The sequence below is a fragment of the Nelumbo lutea genome, chromosome 1 (assembly GCF_056320005.1).
Source record: "Nelumbo lutea isolate HS-2025 chromosome 1, American lotus-T2T, whole genome shotgun sequence".
NCBI classification, from domain to species: Eukaryota; Viridiplantae; Streptophyta; class Magnoliopsida; order Proteales; family Nelumbonaceae; genus Nelumbo; species Nelumbo lutea.
The window spans coordinates 19,804,164-19,822,897 of NC_142684.1; the positions used below are offsets into that span (position 1 = coordinate 19,804,164).

General features: G+C 41.3%; 1 protein-coding gene across 1 annotated transcript; it reads left to right on the forward strand.

The window, feature by feature from the left end:
* Window positions 1–3,841: 3,841 nt before the first annotated feature.
* Window positions 3,842–9,166, forward strand: LOC148873848 (putative methyltransferase PMT26). The gene is made up of 9 exons (XM_088963941.1): window positions 3,842–4,189; window positions 5,191–6,427; window positions 6,519–6,668; window positions 7,030–7,300; window positions 7,398–7,508; window positions 7,611–7,785; window positions 7,896–8,168; window positions 8,328–8,522; window positions 8,639–9,166. Exons 2-9 carry the CDS (start codon window positions 5,231–5,233, stop codon window positions 8,865–8,867), a joined length of 2,601 nt encoding a protein of 866 aa, XP_088820067.1. The 5' UTR covers window positions 3,842–4,189; window positions 5,191–5,230; the 3' UTR covers window positions 8,868–9,166.
* The last annotated feature ends 9,568 nt before the right edge of the window (window positions 9,167–18,734 follow it).

Genomic DNA, 18,734 nt, shown 5'->3' on the forward strand with positions numbered 1-18,734 from the left:
TTGCTCTAAAAAGAATTATTATTAGAACTAGAAATAAATAGAACTGATGCTAAATAAGGCCTTAATCTCCCATTAGGGCCTTGTTTGTTTTCTGGCAAACAGAAGCAAGTAAGTTATCGTAAGAATTTACCAATTTATCCACATCCATTTTTTGATATTCCCATAGGAAAAGATGATCCCCAGGTAGTTAGTTACCTAGGTAATTATTACCCTCCACTTGGGTAAATAACTTTCCTATCTATATGGAAAATTGCTGCCACATGATGGGACCCTTTGGCTGCATTTGGAAGCAATGTAAAAGTTCATCAATGAGGCTTTACACTGAACTGTAAAAAAAGTTACTTTTCAGTTTAAAAAAGCGTGGAGTTTTTACATCAATTTTATTAATGTAGTATTTGCATTGATAATCCATGTAAAACTCCACTCCATCCAAACGTTGACAAATCTAAACTGGAGTGAAGTTTTTTTGTCGATCTTGATTTACACTCCATCCAAACAATGACCAAACCAAACTGATGTAAGCTTTTACATCAATGACGTTTCACATTGCTTCCAAACATAGGCTTCAATAATGACACTTTTATGGATAAAAACAATTATTGTTTAGTTTTACATGAGAAATAAAAAGAACACTTGTCAAATAAGTATTTTCCAAGAAACATTTGCTTGGATAAGCACATTGACCCAAATAAATGGTTTCCCAAAAAATGACTAAGGCCTAGGAATGGTATTCAAATATCTGGTTTTGTATTTGAGATTTGACATAATTGAATCTTAATGGGAAAATTCGAATATACTTATTAATTAAATCTCCATATGAAACTTGCACCATTTATTTTATTTCAAATTTAAATTAAATATAATTTGATTCGACTGGATAAATATTTGAATCGGTTATATAAAGCGGATTTGCCCTTTATATTAGTGAAAATCATAAAAATTAAATTTGATATTAACTTGTATCCTTTCCATTTACTTGCACAAGTTCATAACATGTGCCCATGCACTAGTAATATTAATTTACACATTTGAGATGACCTAAATACCCATTATTTGTCTCTAATAAATTTTATTCTATTATAGGTTTTTTCTTTATTTTATAAAGGATATAGTGAAAAAATCAATCGAATCTGATTTAGATTCTGATCTTCAAACTAATTGACTGAATTCAATTTGACTTTTTAAGGATCTATCAGATACCATATCAAATTCGATTTTGAATATGACCTGATTCACTTCAAATTCATTCTATTTACACATCTATTACTCACAACTCTTCGCACTTCCCGGATCTTATTTTTATTTTGTATTGTTTTGTTTTGCTTTTTTCCTTCAATGGGATATATAACGGGGATAACGTGTCCCCTACGCACAATGGCACAAGGAGCAAGGACCCTAACCCTTGTGATTGTAGTAGGGGTGATTATGGGCTGGACTGGGCCGGGCTTTACACTTATGATAAGGGTTATAGTCTAGGCATGGGCCCAGCCCAGCCCAGCCCGGGGTTTCGAGTTTGAAACATAAGCCCTAGTCCATGTCTACATAGGTTCGGGCTAGGTCGGGCTTAATTGTAGGCCGATGTCTTTCGTATATATAAAACATTACATATTTATAATATTTTATATTAAATGACATAACATGCATATAAACTTATTTTATACATTATATAATATAAAATATTACATATAATATAAATTATACATGTGATGTTATAATATTTATATAAAATATATAATATAATGTAAAATAACTTATATAAATATGTATATAGGCCGGGCCCAGTTTGGGCCGGGTTTGAAGTATGAAGCCCAAGCCCCGCCCTAAAATTTATGGGTCTGATGTGGGCTCGGGTTCAGGCCGGGTCTAAACACAAAACCCAGGCCCAAATTCTGAATTTCCGAACCAGGCTGAAATGATCACACCTAGATTGTAGGATTTGATCCCAAGTGCCCATATAGATGGTTTTCACATAGCGACTTTTGACATCTAAGGAAGAATTTATATAGAAAACCGTGAAGATATGTTTGGTGAAGACCTGAAAAGCCAAAGAAGGTTTAACAATGATATGTTGGCTGATTATATATCTTTTTAGGGGTGAGCATTTATTGGATTTAAAATCGAATTGAATAAATCAAAATTTAAAAAAATTGAAATAAAAAGATGAAAACTGAATCAAAATCAAATTACAAAAAAACCAAAATTTTTAGTTCAGTTTTCAGTTATTTCGATTAAAAACAAAAATTAATTAATATATATAAAATATTATACATTATAACCTATAATATATATTATATATATGAAATTGAATTTTATTATAATACACTATATATAATATATTAATATATAAATATATAGCATATTATATATTATATGTAATATATTATATATTATATAATGAATTTCAGTTAATTCGATTAATCAAAATTTTAACTCTGAAAATCAAAACCGAAAACCCAAATTCCTAAAAATAAAATTAATTAAACCGAATTACCTAAAAACCAAAAAAACCGAAACCAAAATTTTCGATTTGAAATTCCGATTTTAACCGAATAATACTCACCCCCTAAATGTTTCTGTCTTCCCGTTATACTGCAGGAATTGCTTTCTCTCTCTCCTTACAAATTTGGTCTAAAACTCCATCCTTCTCACAAGGAGACGGTATCTTAAGGTATTGTAACTTGAGCAATTAGTTGAATGAAATCGTCTTATCAGACTTCAAAGCTCTTTCCGTACCATGTCTTTCCGGAATAGATTCTCCAACACTCTTTACATCGAACTCGGCAATCATCGGTGAAGCCAGTTTTAATAACTTCAAAGCAACTCTCAGTCAACGCGGCTCAATCAACACCGAAGCCCTCATTCCCCAAACAGGCCCCAAATCTCCGCCACAACTAGCGAGAGAACTTACGGAGTGAGCCAGTTGGCACCGTCATACTTGTTGGATCTCGAGCTCGAGTAGAACCTTGGGGTTTTTGTGCTTCATACGGAAAGAAAGATAGTGTCATATCCACTCTTTGCAAAACTGATACTGTGCATCAAATACGTAAGTTTTTCAGTACGGCATCATACTTTCAGAGCATCGAACGGCCACTAGAGATCAACAATGTCCAAGAATTTGCACCTCACTGCGTGGGCCCCACACTCTGACGTTGTCTGGCACCCATGCTGAACTAGAACGCGCTATCCACCCACACGTCCCAGGTCAAATTGTCAAAATTCTATGTTTACGGCTTACGGGAAAGACCGCTCCCGTCCTTTGATTGTCCGTGCTTGTTCGTATTCCACCAGAACAGCGCTTTGTCCGGCAAGTGGCACTTTAAAATGACGAAAATAACCATTGGGGAGCAATGTCAGAATCATGATATCTTGTAGCAACGATCCATGAAAATGTTTTGACATCAGCCAACCATCGACGTCAGATGGCGAATGAAACTTCGTACGCTTGGGCCCACAAGTCGTTAATTGATTACAGCCTGATTACGAACTTACGATGCTTCGAGTACTCGCTTTTGTAGGCTTCAATCAATGACTTCAAGTCTTCAACTTGAAAAAAAGAATATTATCACATCTTGCAATGATAAAAGATCTACAAGTGATGTCCACGTGTCACAAATCTCCATCCTTGATCACAACATCAATCTCAAGTGCCGTTCTTGTTCTTTCCTTTCAGAGACCAGAGTGGGACCCTGTAATGGTGGGTCCAAATATTGTCTGAAGAGTGGTTTGATATCTGCCGGTCAACCAGGTCCCACCGTCAAAACAAATGAGTCTAAGTTATTTGGAATCTTTTCACATCGTTGAAATACGTAGATACATGTTAGAATTGCTTCTCTTTTTACCAAAGCCCTTGGGATTTCGGTGTTTCACAGATGTTACGACATCTTGTCTGCTTGTTGAATTCGTGTATTGATTCTTCCCTTCAGTTCACTGAGATCACGGCCTCCTTGTGGCGGTCACATCTCTCTCTCTCTCTCTCTCTCTCTCGGAGAAAAATGGAAAGCTAAAAAATAAAATAAAAAAATAAAGCCAATCTCGTCGTCATTCCCATATGCTATATCTACTGTCGCTTTTCCAGCTTGTGTTTCTCTCGACTGGGTACAACGTCTGAACGTCCTCCTCTCTTTGCTGGAGAAGGCGTAGAACGAAGTTCTTTTTCGGGTTTCTGACGATTTTTCTTCAGCAAAATAAGGTACTTGATTTTCAGAGTTAGGTCAGCAGATATTGCAATGCAATGTTTTCTAGATTCATGTTTTGTTCTGTAAGATCTTGGTGAGATTGATTCTTAGTGTTTGCTTTGGGGTTTTCCTGTTTGGTTTCTCGCTCCTCGGCTGGAGATGTTAAGATTTTGTTTTTTCCTTGTTCCATGAAGATGTTGAAATGTTATAGTTTCAAGGGATTTGATACGGATCTAGTGACTAGTGTATTTCGGTTTGTTCGATTCGCTTTCTGTTCTAATTTCATTTCTTTTAGCTGAAGGAAGTGTCTAATCTGTTTTGCTTTATGTTAGTATGGATTTTTGATAAATTTCGTGTTTAAATGTTTTGCTCTGCGTGTATTCTTGCGGGATTTGGTGTAGATCCGGAGTGATTTCATGTGATCGAGCTGGCTTCCTGTTTCGAATATCTTATTTTGAAACGCGAAAGTTCGAGTTTTTCGCATTGTCAATCAACTTGGATATTTAGTATTCTTGTGCAATTTGTATTTATTCAGTGTTTCGAAAAATTTTATGCCATTTTTTGTTATCTTGTACTATGTTCTTCGTATTTTGTTTGGGCACATATAAAATTTCCGTGATTCGTCCTTTCTGTACTCTTTGGATTTTCGATTGATCGATGTTTCTGTTTTTCTGCCTCCTTAAACGATTTAAAGCTTCGATTTTTTTTTTGTTTGTTTTTCCATTGCGGTTGGAACATGTTCTTCTACGTTTTTGTTCCTGCAGTTTTGTTTCAGTGCTTATTTATTATTTTGTATAACTATCTAGTTCTTGTTGATCTAGTTATATAATGATTTCGTCTCACAGTGTAGATTCCTATCCCCTCTCATGTATCTATTTTGATATTAGAACAGCTGTTGGAATCTAATATTACCTGATTTCTATATTTTATTAGATCTGTTATATTGGTATGCCATAGAGATGGTGTACTTATCTTTGGTGTGGTGTCTAATTTTCTGTTTTTGCTCTGCCTCCAGGTATTGAGTTTCAGGGGACTCTTATCATATATGTAGGAAAATGGCATTTGGAAAAAATGCCAGAGTGGACAGTAGGCGGTCATCATCTTCCTACTGTTCAACAGTGACCCTTGTTGCATTTGTTGCTCTTTGCTTGGTTGGTGTTTGGATGATGGCATCATCAAATGTAGTTCCTGTTCAAAATATAGACATCTTTTCTTCAGAAACCAACAATGAAGTGAAACAAGTTACCGAGAGTTCTGCGCAATTTGAAGATAGCCCTGGTGATTTACCTGAAGATTCAGTGAAAAGAGACAACAGTGCCAACGATCTTCAGGATGAAAGCAAAACTGATGGTCAGGATAATCAAAACCCACCTGAGCAAACAATTAATATTGAGCAAAAGAAGGAAGAGAAATCTGAGGAGAGTGAGGACAAGAAGATTGAAGAGGATTCCAATACTGAGAAGGAAAAGGATGAGGATAAGAAGACTGAAGAGGATTCCAAAAGTGAGAAGGAAAGGGATGAAGATAAGAAGACTGAAGAGGATTCCAAAACTGAGAAGGAAAAGGACGAGGATAAGAAGACTGAAGAGGACTCGAAAATTGAGAAGGAAAAGGATGGGGATGAGAAGGCGGATGTTGAGGAGTCAAAGGAGGAAAATGGAGAGCCAAATTCAGGAGGAGAAACAAAGATAGAAGGTGGTGAAACAAATTCTGTGGAACAGACAGAATCTGAGGCCAGCTCGGGTGAGAAGAATCCAGAATTGAATGAGGGTGAGAAGAGGTCAGAATCGGAGGAGAACTCAGGTGAAACAAAGCAAGAGGACGAAGTGGATGGTAAGATAGAGGAGAAAGTGGTGCAAGATCAAGAGAAAGAGAAGGACCAAAGCTCAGATGTGAATGACAAGGATGGCCAGGTCTTCAATGAGGTATTTCCTGCTGGATCACAATCCGAAATTCTTAATGAGACTACCACTCAAAACGGGGCGTTTTCAACTCAAGCTCTGGAGTCAAAAAATGAGAAGGAATCACAAAAGTACACAGACCAGAAGGGGTACGGCTGGAAGCTTTGTAATGTAACTGCTGGTCCAGATTATATCCCTTGTCTTGACAATTTGCTAGCTATTAGAAAGCTTCAAAGTACCAAACACTATGAACATCGAGAAAGGCACTGCCCTGAGGAAGCCCCTACCTGCCTTGTTCCTCTACCTGAAGGATACAGGAGCTCAATTAAGTGGCCTAAAAGCAGGGAAAAGGTATGCCAACTATACACATAATTCTGTTGAAGTAATCTTCTTCATAAGCATTACTCTAACTAGGCAATACTTAATTTTGAGTCTCTTTCAGATCTGGTACTACAATGTTCCTCACACCAAGCTTGCAGAGGTAAAGGGGCACCAAAACTGGGTGAAAGTTTCTGGCGAGTATCTTACTTTTCCTGGTGGTGGAACTCAGTTTAAGTTTGGCGCTCCTCATTACATTGATTTCATTCAGGAGGTAAGTGTAGCACCCTCGTTACTATTACTGTACATTATGCTACTATTCTGAAATATCCTTTTCTATCAAGGAAATGGTCATAACAGCATGTTTAGGTCTTCATAATACGTCCTTATCATTCTGAAGTACAGCACTGTTGTTTGGTAGTTTTCTGTCATTCTAACGCTCTCTCTTCCTTTCTTAACTGTCTGTGCGACTCTGCATCACATGTTTTCATTCGGTAGAGTTCTTTCTCTACCATTTCCAACAATGTTCACATCCTGAACACCAATGAACTGTTGGTTGCTGGATTTTTGGTTGATGTCTTCTTTTTCTTTTTCTTATTGTTGCATAACATGTATATGTATAACTGCCACTGCAGTCTGTCTCTGGCATAGCATGGGGGAAACACACACGTGTGGTATTGGATGTTGGGTGTGGAGTAGCCAGCTTTGGAGGATATCTCTTTGATAAAGATGTCCTTACCATGTCATTTGCTCCTAAGGATGAACATGAAGCACAAGTGCAGTTTGCCTTGGAAAGGGGTATCCCTGCCATTTCAGCTGTGATGGGCACCAAAAGGCTACCTTTTCCTAGTAAGGTGTTTGATGTTGTGCACTGTGCACGCTGTAGGGTACCTTGGCACATTGAAGGTATTTTCTATTTTGCAACCCTTTAATCTGATAGCTTGGTTTTCAGTTTAGACATTCTATTCTGTTTGAGACAATGATGGCAAGAAAAAATATGCAGGTGGTAAGCTTCTCTTAGAGCTGAACCGTGTTTTGCGGCCTGGTGGTTACTTTGTGTGGTCTGCTACTCCAGTTTACCAAAAAAAGGAGGAAGATGTTGGGATCTGGAAAGGTAGACCATAGACTACTTTCTTTGACCCATTCTCTGTGTTTCGCATGGTGAGTAAATGAATTGGCCTAACGGCTGTGCTCTTTCATGGATATTTATGGCCAGCTATGTCTGAACTGACGAAATCAATGTGCTGGGATTTGGTTACAATTAAAAAGGACAAGTTGAATAATGTTGGTGTTGCAATATATAGGAAGCCTTCTACTAACACTTGCTATGAGACAAGACCACAGAATGAGCCTCCACTGTGCCAAGAATCTGATGATGCAGATGCAGCTTGGTACATTTACCTTTACCCAAGTGGATTTTACGTGTTAATTTCTCTATTCTCTACATAGTAATATATCCTTTTATTATGGTCTTTATATTTTTGCATGTGTATATGCATAGGAATGTTCCATTGCAGACATGTATGCACAGAGTGCCAGTTGATTTGTTAGAGCGTGGTTCTAAATGGCCAGAACAGTGGCCAGAAAGACTTGAGAAACCACCTTATTGGCTGAAAAGTTCTCTGACTGGTGTCTATGGAAAGCCAGCACCTGAAGATTTCAAAGTGGACTATGAGCACTGGAAGCGTGTTGTAACCAAGTCTTATCTGAAAGGGACGGGCATCAACTGGTCTTCTGTCAGAAATGTTATGGACATGAGATCAATTTATGGAGGGTAAGCAAAATGACCTTAAAAGTTGCATCCTATCAACAAAAATAATTACCATTCTTTCTAGTTATTTCATTCCTTGCAGTTGAAAACTTGTAGTTTGGCTTCCATTCCCTTATCTGTATACAGTATACCAATTCTGCTTTTCCACGTCTTTCTTTGCAGTTTTGCTGCAGCACTTAGAGACCTGAACGTGTGGGTTATGAATGTGGTCACCATAGATTCACCTGACACACTTCCCATCATTTATGAACGGGGTCTGTTCGGGATGTACCATGATTGGTGTGAATCATTCAGCACATATCCTAGATCTTATGACCTTGTCCATGCTGATCATCTCTTCTCCAAGGCCAAAAAGAGGTTATTTTCCTACCACTTTTGTTCTTTTCAAGCGTTAAGCTTCTCAACAAAGGGAAATTCCATAATTCCAGTTGCTCATGGTGGCATCTGTTAATTTCATAATCTATGTTCTGCAGGTGCACCTTAGTGGCAGTGGTTGCAGAGGTTGATAGAATACTGCGGCCGGAAGGAAAGCTGATTGTACGTGACAATATTGAGACCATTGTCGAGTTGGAGAACATGGCGAGATCTCTGCAGTGGGACATCCGCTTGAAATACTCACAGGATAAGGAAGGATTGCTTTGCTTCCAAAAGACCTTGTGGCGGCCCACACAGCAAGAGATGATCACATATGCCATTCATTAAGCAATTAAGGACCAGTCGTTTTTACAGCAGAGCTCGAAGACTGCCAAGCTGGAGATTGGATATTCTTTTGTTAGCGTTGCTTGGTCCCAATTTTAATTTATGATGGTTGTATTCTGTATCCTACCTAGTCCATGTATTATTGTCAGTTGCTTCTCTTCTATTTTACCCCATCAATTCCTTTCTTTTGTTTTTGTTTCTTATTTTCTTATTTCTCTTCAAGAGGGGATACCCTGAATTTTGACCATAAAATCATTTCATCATATACAAATAGGAAACTAACGCATTCTCTTAAGTGTAAACTAAAAGCCCCTTTTTTCTCCCTTCATTCGTCTAGGAAAATCGTTCTTTGGCAACGATTTTTTTTTATAATACGTGTAGGTGTGGCAAATGGGTGGGTTGAATACCCACACATATTGACCTGCTAACCCATCATCAATCATTGTTAATGGGTTATTAGAATTCACTCATATTGATCCATATTCACTCTTATCCACTATCACCCATATTGATCCACCTATTCTCACTTATAAATGTAGAAACAGGTCAGATCAAAGCCATATATTAGGGGTGATCATTTTAGCTTAGCCTGGCCCATCTCAAAAATTTTGGACTTGGGCTTGGGTTTTGTGTTCAGGCCTGGTTTGAGCCCAAGCTCACATCAAGTTCGCAAATTTTAGGACCAGGCTTGGGTTTAATACTTAAGCCCGGCCTGCATATATTTAAATTTACGCATTTATCTATAATGTATACATATGTATATATGTTATTTAACATTATATTATATATTTTATATATAAATGATATAACATGACATGTATAATTTATATTATATGTAATATTTTATATTATATAATATATGAAAATAAAAATTTATATACTTGTTATGTCATTTAATATAAAATATTATAGGTATGTAATGTTTTATATATGAAAGACATTGGCCCATAATCAAGTTCGGCCTAGTCTGGGCCTATGTAAACCTTGGCTAGGGCTTATGTTTCAGGCCCAGAATCCCGGGCCCGGCTTAAGCTATAACCCTTATCATAAGTGCAAAGCCCGGCCCATGATCGTCCCTATCGTATACTTGAAAATAATATTTTTAAGAGGATGATTTCTCTCAAGATTGTTATATGACAGATATGAGTCGGGTTAACCTGTATACTTGAAAATAACATTTTTAAGAGAATCATCTCTGAAGGATGTCACACGACAGAAATGGGTCGGGTCAATCTGTATACTCGAAAAAATAATATTTTTAAGAGAATTACCTCTCTCAAGGATGCCATGCGATAGAAATAGGTCAGGCCAACGCGTATACCCAAAGATAACTTTTTTAAGAGAATCATCTCTCTTAAGGATGCCACATTACAAAAATGGGTCGAGTCAACTCATATACTAAAAAAAAAACACCTTTTGAGAGAACTGTCACTCTCAAGACTACCATGTGACAGACTTGGGTAGACCCGTATACTTGAAAAAACAATTGTAAGATAGTCGTCTCATTCTCGTGACTATCACGTGACAGATACCGATTGGGTCAACCCGTATATCCAAAAACAATTTTAAGAGAACCGTCCTGCTCTCGTGACTGTCACATAGGAATGACAACGGGGCGGGGAGCCTCTCCCCATCCCCATCCCCGTACTTGCCCCCATCCCCACTAATGGGGACAAGGTTATCCCCATCCCCGTCCCTGTGGGGATCCCCATTCCCCGTGATTTTTTATAATGTTAACCATTTCCTTTTTGTTTTTTATTTTATTTAAAAGAAATAAAAATAAATCAATTAAAATTTATAATCCCATTAGAAAATATTCAAACATATTCAACCATATTTTTTAAAAATATTAATATGTAGATATATGTGTGCATATATACATATATAACTTATGCATACATATATACATATATATTAGTGGGGATCCCAAAGGCGGGAATCGGAGTCCCTACAGGGCGGGGAGTGCTCTCCCCGTCCCCGCTAACGGGGATGAAAATTTCCCCATCCCCGCCCCATTCGGGGCAGATCCCCATGGGGATCGGGGAAATGGGGAAAATTGCTATCCCTACTATCACATGATAGATACTGGCTGAGTCAATTTGTATATCTAAAACAATTTTAAGAGAATCGTCCCACTCTTGTGATTGTCACAAGAAAACACCATAAAAATTAAAAAAACGGAAGAAAATACCAAAAAATTGTAGAGAATGCATGAAAATACCAGAAAATTTGCGGACAAGCAAAAAAATAACCAAAAAAATGCAAAAATTTTGTAGAGAAGTTCAGAAAGATGCAAAAGATACCAAAATATGCAAAAAGTGCATGAGAATACCAGAAAATTGCAGAAAATAACAGAAAAATGCAAAACAAATGCAGAAATTTTGCAAAAAAAATTAGAAAAATGCAGAATGTACCATAAAATTACAGAATATGCATGAAAATACCAGAAAATTTCAGAACAAATAAAAAAATGCAGAAATTATGTAGAAAAATACAAGAAAATTACAGAAAATGTAAAAATTGCAAAATTTTGCAATAAAAATCAGAAAAATGAAGAAAATGCATTAAAATACTAGAAAATCGCAAATAAATGTAGAAATTTTGAAGAAATTGGAGAAAATAAAAAAAAACTGTAGAAATTTTGTAGAAAAATCCCGAAAATACAGAAAATGCATGAAAAAGATCAGAAAATGTTTTGAAATTTTGCAGAAAATTCAGAAAAAGTTGTAGACAAGTACCAAAGATGCTGAAAATGCATTAAAATACCAGAAAATTGCAGGAAATAAAGAAATTTGGCAGAAAATGCAGAAATTACAGAAATTTTGCAAAAAAATGCAAAAATTATGCAGAAAAATACCAAAAGTGCAACAAATGCAAAAAATTGCAGAAACTTTGAAAAAAATCAGAAAAATACAAAAATACCAAAAATGCATTAAAATAGCAAAAAAATTATAAAAATGTAGAAATTGCAAAAAAAAAAATGCACAATATAATGTTTTAAGAACCTCCCAATAGTATCGAGTTTTAGCATGGTAAAGATGGCTACATCATAGTTGATAAACTAAGAAAGGAGATAAGTAATGCTTGACGAAAAACTAGATAAGAGATCACAAGTTTTTGTTTTGTTGGAATGAAATGGAAGTGAAAGCTCACCAAGAAAATTTTCTAAGGAGTGCAAAATGATCGGTTTGAGAAGGAGCTTTTCTATCAAATATACTCTCTTTGTTGTTGCCATATTAGTTAGATGCTACAAAAGAATCACAATTGTCAAATAGTTGCAAGTTAATATATATATATATATATATATATATATATATATATATATATATTGATAGAGGGTGATTTGGCCCAACCTCGTAGCACAGGTACACGTGGGTATGACCTTGATCAAGCGATGACTCAGCGTGACAACACAACAAGCGTAGCCGCAACTCGGTGGAAAGGCCTCACCAAGTTTAGTCTAGCAACTCGGCGGGTTAGGCTACTCGCTGAGAGTTGCCTGGCTTGCACCTTCCACCCAAGGCTGAGGCGCTCCGAGCTACCTTCGAGCTCTGGGCCCCCTGACCTTTTCTGATGACCGAGATCCTCTCACTGGATTTTAGGCCACTCTCAAACAGGAACACCTCGATCCGCCTCTAGATACCTCGAGGTAGAGACACCTCAGGCCAGACAGCTCGGTGTAGCTTGCCATAGATAGCTCACCACTTGCAGGGTAGCTCGATACAGAGTAGCTCGCGGAAGAGCAGTTCGGCATATCACAAGAAGGTCCCCTGCCCGACCACCGTACCTGACAAACCTGGAGACTGCTACCACGTCTCTCGTCAGACAATGTTGTGCCCGCCACCTTTGGAAGGTGTCTTATATCTGATAAGTACGTACCCTGCAACGATGGCCCTGTGCGTGCCACCTCAGCCCTAGCTGTAATGGTTGTGGCAGGACGACAGTAGCGGTTATACCTGCCCTGTTAGAGGCAGGTGGGCCTGATTTGACAGAGTTCTGTTATAAGTAGCCCAATCCCAAAGGACAAAGGTAATCTTCGGATACTCGCGCTATCTGCACTCTTAGCCCCTTCTACTCTCTTTGCATCTTTCACAGAGCTCTAACTTAAGCATTGGAGTGTTCCCATCGGACAAGCCCCCCGGGGATTCTTCATCTTCTCCATCTTAGGTACCATCCAGGAACCACGCAGCTGCCAGCTAGGAGTGACCGGATCGCGCAACATCATTTGGCGCCGTCTGTGGGAACGACTTCAAAAAGCCTCCCCTTAGTTTCTGTAACTACTTTCTAAGACTTAGCACCCATGGCTTCTTCAAGCAATGTCGGACACTGCGTGGAGATGGACATCGCCAGGGAACAACCCCAGGACCCCGTGGTCTGCATTGGGCAGTTCACCATTCCCCTCTCGGTGGACGAAGTCCCTAGCCTGAATGTGCCACAAGCAGTGGCGCCTGTGAGTGTTCCCCTTCCCCCCTCTGTTGAGACAACCTTCGCTGAACCAACTGTTGTCCCTCTAGCGACCAGCCAGAACCAACTCAATAATTTGATGCAGTGCATGCGCGCCATGCAAGCCCAAGTGCAGCAACTTCAGCAACACCAACTCTACTAGCAGCAGGTGCTGCATCACGTCTCTCAGTATCACTATTAGCAGCAATTCCCTCAACTGCCTCAACCTTAGCCCCAGCTCCCTCCTCGACACCAGCCTCGCGACAAGCTAGGTCTCACCGCCAGGATGAACACCCTTCTTGCCAAGAAGAGGCTTCCCAGAACCCCCCTAAGAGCCAAGTCTACTCTTGCAGCAAAATGGAAAGACCAACCACTCCGGTCTCACCGCGGGCAGTCAGGTCAAGAGGACCACAGCTCACCAGGTCTATGTCACCCCAGCAATTGAAGTTCGAAGCCCCACTTTTGGAGAAATGGTTCGAGATCCTAGCCGCAAACTCTAAGCAGAACCCCTCTGTTAGTAGCCATCACCAACAGTCCGAGTTGCTTCCTGTGCATACTATTCCTAATAGTACGGAGGTGAGCAGCACCAACGCGGAGCCTGCCAAGAAGCAAAGACGCCACCGCCGAGCTTGCCGAACTACTACCAACAACTTGCCTGAACTCAAAGGTAGGGAAGAGGTAAGCGTAGGTGAGGTAAAAGCTCCCCTCCTTTCTATTCCATCTCCCTATCTCCCGAGCTCCTGGCTGTTCCAATGCCCAAGGACTTCAAGCTCACCCCTCTCGATAAATATGATAGATCGTTTGACCCGAATGATCATGTAGACACTTTCTAGTCACAGATGCACCTGGTGAGGGCCAATGAGTCTTGCATGTGCATGGCTTTATCCACCACTTTCAGAGGAGTGGCCCGCACAAGGTATCGAAACCTTGCACCTGGATCGATAAGAAGTTGGGCGCAGTTCGCGCAAACCTTCACGTCCCACTTCGTCACCAGCAAGCGATGCCCGCGAACTGAGGAAAGCCTTCTTGACATAGCCCGGAGAGAGGGAGAGTCCATCCGGGTCTATATCAAGCGGTTCAATGATGCATGCATGCAAATACCGCGCTTGGACCCCGCAGTGCGCCTTGCAGCAGCCAAGAAGGGCATGACGCACAAGGAATTCAAGTGGCACATGGTTGTCAACCAACCGACGACCATAACTGAATTCCTTAAGCTCGCAAATAGGTTCATAACCACGGAAGAAGAGATCAACCAGAAGGGCGAGAGCGTGCCCGAGAAGGGAAAGAGAGAAGGAGAACTTTCTAGCCAAGGAGACAGCCGAAAGAAGGACGTAGCTCGGGGGGCAAAACTAGGTCAGCCATTTCGACCCCTGTAGTGGACTGAACTGACTATACCCCACTGAACGCTAAGCGGGCCGAAATCCTGATGGCAATCAAGGATGCCCCATACATGAAGTGGCCACCCCGCTTAAGGGGGAATCCTAATGAAAGGAATAAAAAATTATATTGTAGCTTTCACAGAGACCACAGTCATAGTACCGAGAACTGTAAGAATCTCCGCGACGAGATAGAAGAACTCATTCATCGCGGATATCTAAGGAATTTTGTACAAAATAATAGTAATAATAATAATAAGGCAGGTCGCCAAGGGGAACATGGTAAGGATGCTCCCGAGCCCAACAGCAGGCCGACAGAGCAGTCACAGAGGCAGCCCCTGGAAGAGAGGCCAGTATGGGGCACCATCCACATGATAGTTGGAGGTTCGATCGTCGCAGGCTGTACCTCGGTGGCAGCTCGGACGTCAACTCGCGAAGCTGCCAGGGAAGAACAAAATCCTCCAAAATGGCCGAAGACAGAGGAACCGATCTTCTTCACGGAGGACGATGCGCGTGGGGTTCACTACCCCCATGGCGAGGCGCTTGTCATAAAAGTTAGGATCAATGATTTAGAGGTCAAACGCGTTCTCGTTGACTCGGGTAGCTCGGCGAATATCCTCTTCAAAGCCGCATTTGACTAGCTTCAGTTTCAGGTAAGTGACTTGAGGCCTACGAACACTCCCTTGGTAGGCTTCAGCGAGGAATAAGTCAAGCCCCTAGGGAAAATAACAGTACCTGTGGAAGTCGGCACATGGCCCAATGTAGAAAGACTCAACCATGACTTCTTAGTGGTCGTGACCCCCTCCCCATACAACGCCATAATAAGCCGGCCGATCACCCATGTCCTATGGGCAGTGGTCTCCACTTATCATTTGGCGATGAAGTTCCCTACAAACTTCAGAGTGGATGTAGCGCTGGGCAACCAACTTGAGTCTCGCAAATGCTATGTCGCCGCCCTCAAGGGAAAGACCTAGGTGGCCGACAACCTCGAACTGGAGTGACCTATGGAGCAAGGCGAAGAACGAGCTGCACCCATGGAAGAAACAATTTCTATTCCAACTTCGGCAGATGACCCAACTTGGACACTTCAGATAGGTGTTTCAGTCCAGGAACCCCTGCAATCCGAACTAGTAAGTTTCCTACTTCAAAGCATAGATGTTTTTGCATGGTCCACGGCAGAGATGCCCGTCATAGACCCTAATCTCATAACTCACAAGCTCAATTCTGATCCTATAGTTAGGCCCATTAGATAGAAGAAATGCAACCTAGCCCCAGAGCGATTTAAAGCAGTTGACGAGGAGGTCGCAAAGCTCCTCGCAGCCGACTTCATAAGAGAAGTCCATTACCCGAGCTGGGTAGCCAACCCCATTCTAGTAAAGAAGGCTAATGGCAAGTGGCGCATGTGCGTCGACTACACCGACCTGAACAGAGCCTGCCTAAAAGACTGCTTCCCCCACCCCAGAATCAACCGCCTAGTGGATGCGACCTCGAGGCACGAGTTGTTGAGTTTCTTACAAGGTTATGCCCTTCGAATTGAAAAATGCCGGCTGAGTTTCTTACAAGGTTATGCCGGCTGAGTTTCTTACCTTCATAACAGAATTTGGTCTATATTGTTACAAGGTTATGCCCTTCGGATTGAAAAATGTCGGGGCAACCTTTCAAAGGCTTGTAAATAAACTATTTGATCCATTGATTGGTAGAAAGGTAGAGTGTTATGTAGACGACATGGTCTCAAAACCCAATTCTCACATGAATTAATACAAGACTTACATTCTGTCTTTCAAATTCTGCAACAATTTAACATGAAGTTGAATCCAAACAAGTGTGTCTTCGGTGTTACCTCAGGTAAATTCCTGGGGTACATCGTCAACTGGCGCGACATTGAGGCCAATTCGGATAAAGTTAAGGCCATCCTAGATATGAGACCACCCCGAAAATTGAAAGAGGTTCAGAGGTTGAACAGCCGCATAGCCGCTTTGAGTCGCTTCATGTCCAAGTCGGTAGATCATTGCCTGCCTTTCTTTAAGGCAATTAAAAGCAAAGGGTTCGAGTTGAGCCAAGATTGCCAGCTCGCGCTTGACGAGCTCAAGAAATATCCCGCTAGTGTACCCATCTTAACTTGGCATGAAGAGGGTGATGTTTTAGAGTTGTACCTCTCGGCAAGTGACGAAGTGGTCAGCTCAGTACTGATAAAGGAAGTAGATCAGGTCCAACAACTCATCTACTATGTTAGTAAAGTATTGCAGGGAGCAAAGACGAGATATCCAGAGATAGAGAAGCTAGCCTACGCACTGGTCATCGCAGCTCGAAAGCTCTGTCCGTACTTCCAAGCTCATACTGTTATCGTCCTCATCGAAAAACTTTTGAGGCAAGTCTTACTTAAGCCCGAGGTCTCTGGTCAACTGACTAAGTGGCCGTTGAGCTCAGCGAGTACAACCTGCAATACAAGCCGCAAACTGCTATTAAGGCCCAAGCCTTAGCAGATTTCATTGCGGAGTGCACTTTCAGCTCTGAAGTCCCTAGGCCGATTGAGCACGAGGCCCCCAGTTCGGGCGAGCCCGGAACTCCTAGGTCAGTTGAGTCCAAGCCCTGTGAGGTAGCAGCTAGTGTGGCATCTCTCCTAATTAGGCCAAGCTCGAACTGGGATGAGGAGCCTTGGATCCTTGACATAGATGGCTCCTCGAACCAGTAGGGCAGCAAAGCCAGAATAGTTCTGCACGACCCAAGTGGCACAAAATTGGAGAACGCATTACGCTTCGAGTTCGCGACATCCAACAATGAAGCAGAATACGAAGCGTTGATAGCTAGACTAGCGTTAGCCATAGAAGTAAAAGCCAAGCACATCGTCATCTGCAATGATTCCTAGCTCATAATCAACCAAATCACAGGAGATTATGAAGCTCGCGAACCAACCATGGTTGCCTACTTAGCCAAAGTAAGAGAGGCTCTGCTCAACTTCTAGTCACACTTCATCAGGCAAATCCCGAGGTCAGAGAACGCTGAGGTCGATGCCCTGTCCTAGTTAGCCATCACCAGCGATATTACCATGAGAACCGTGTACATAGAGGACCTGTCTCGGCCTAGCATTCTCGGGGGGGCAGAGGAGATTGCTCCTCTACCTGCGCTACTTGTGACTTACTGAAGCCGAGATCATACTCCGCGACACTCATGAGGGTCTGTGCGGCAGACACTTGGGGGTAGGGCCCTTGCCCAAAAAGCACTATGATGAGGGTACTATTGGCCAACAATGAAAGAAAACGCCATCGAGCTAGTCAGAAAATGTAACAAATGCCAGAAGCATGCCAATATCCACCACCAACCCGCTGCCGACCTCAAGTATCTCACCAGCCCGTGGCCTTTTGCACAATGGGGCATCGACATACTTGGGTCGTTCCCACCAGCGATAGGCCAGAGGAAATTCTTAGTAGTAGCAGTGGATTACTTCACCAAGTGGGTAGAAGTTGAACCTCTTGTAACAATCACAGCCCAGAACGTCCAAAACTTCTTTTGGAAAAACATTGTGTACCGCTTTGGGTTACCTCGAGTACTAATTTCTAACAATGGCAAGCAGTTCGAAGACATCAAATTCCAGAACTGGTGCCAAGATATGGGGATACGATAGAATTTCACTTCGGTCGCACACCCTCAAGTAAACGGTCAAGCAGAAGTCACAAACAGAGCCATCCTCCGCGGACTGAAGGAACGTTTGGACCAAGCTAAAGGATTGTGGGCAGATGAGCTACCCAGTGTTCTATGGGCTTACCGAACCATGGAGAAAACTGCCACAGGAGAGACTCCCTTCAATCTCACATACGGCACCGAGGCAGTTATCCCGGCAGAAATCGAAGTACCTACACTGCGACTGGAAGCATACAACGACAAGACAAATGAGGATGAGCTACGTACCAACCTCGATCTACTCGATGAAGGGACCTCGCATACATCAGGACTGCAGCTTACTAGCAAAGAGTAGCTCAATACTATAATGCCAAGGTCAAGAAGCGGAACCTCCGCGTTGGTGACCTGGTCCTTCGTAAAGTTATGGTACCTG

What these genes read in the sequence shown, in the direction of transcription:
- LOC148873848 (XM_088963941.1), top strand. Translation starts at nt 5,231, where the DNA reads ATGGCATTTGGAAAAAATGCCAGAGTGGACAGTAGGCGGTCATCATCT. An exon ending in ACATTGATTTCATTCAGGAG is followed by an intron (nt 6,669 to 7,029) that starts GTAAGTGTAGCA and finishes CTGCCACTGCAG; the next exon opens with TCTGTCTCTGGCATAGCATG. An exon ending in GGTACCTTGGCACATTGAAG is followed by an intron (nt 7,301 to 7,397) that starts GTATTTTCTATT and finishes AAAAATATGCAG; the next exon opens with GTGGTAAGCTTCTCTTAGAG.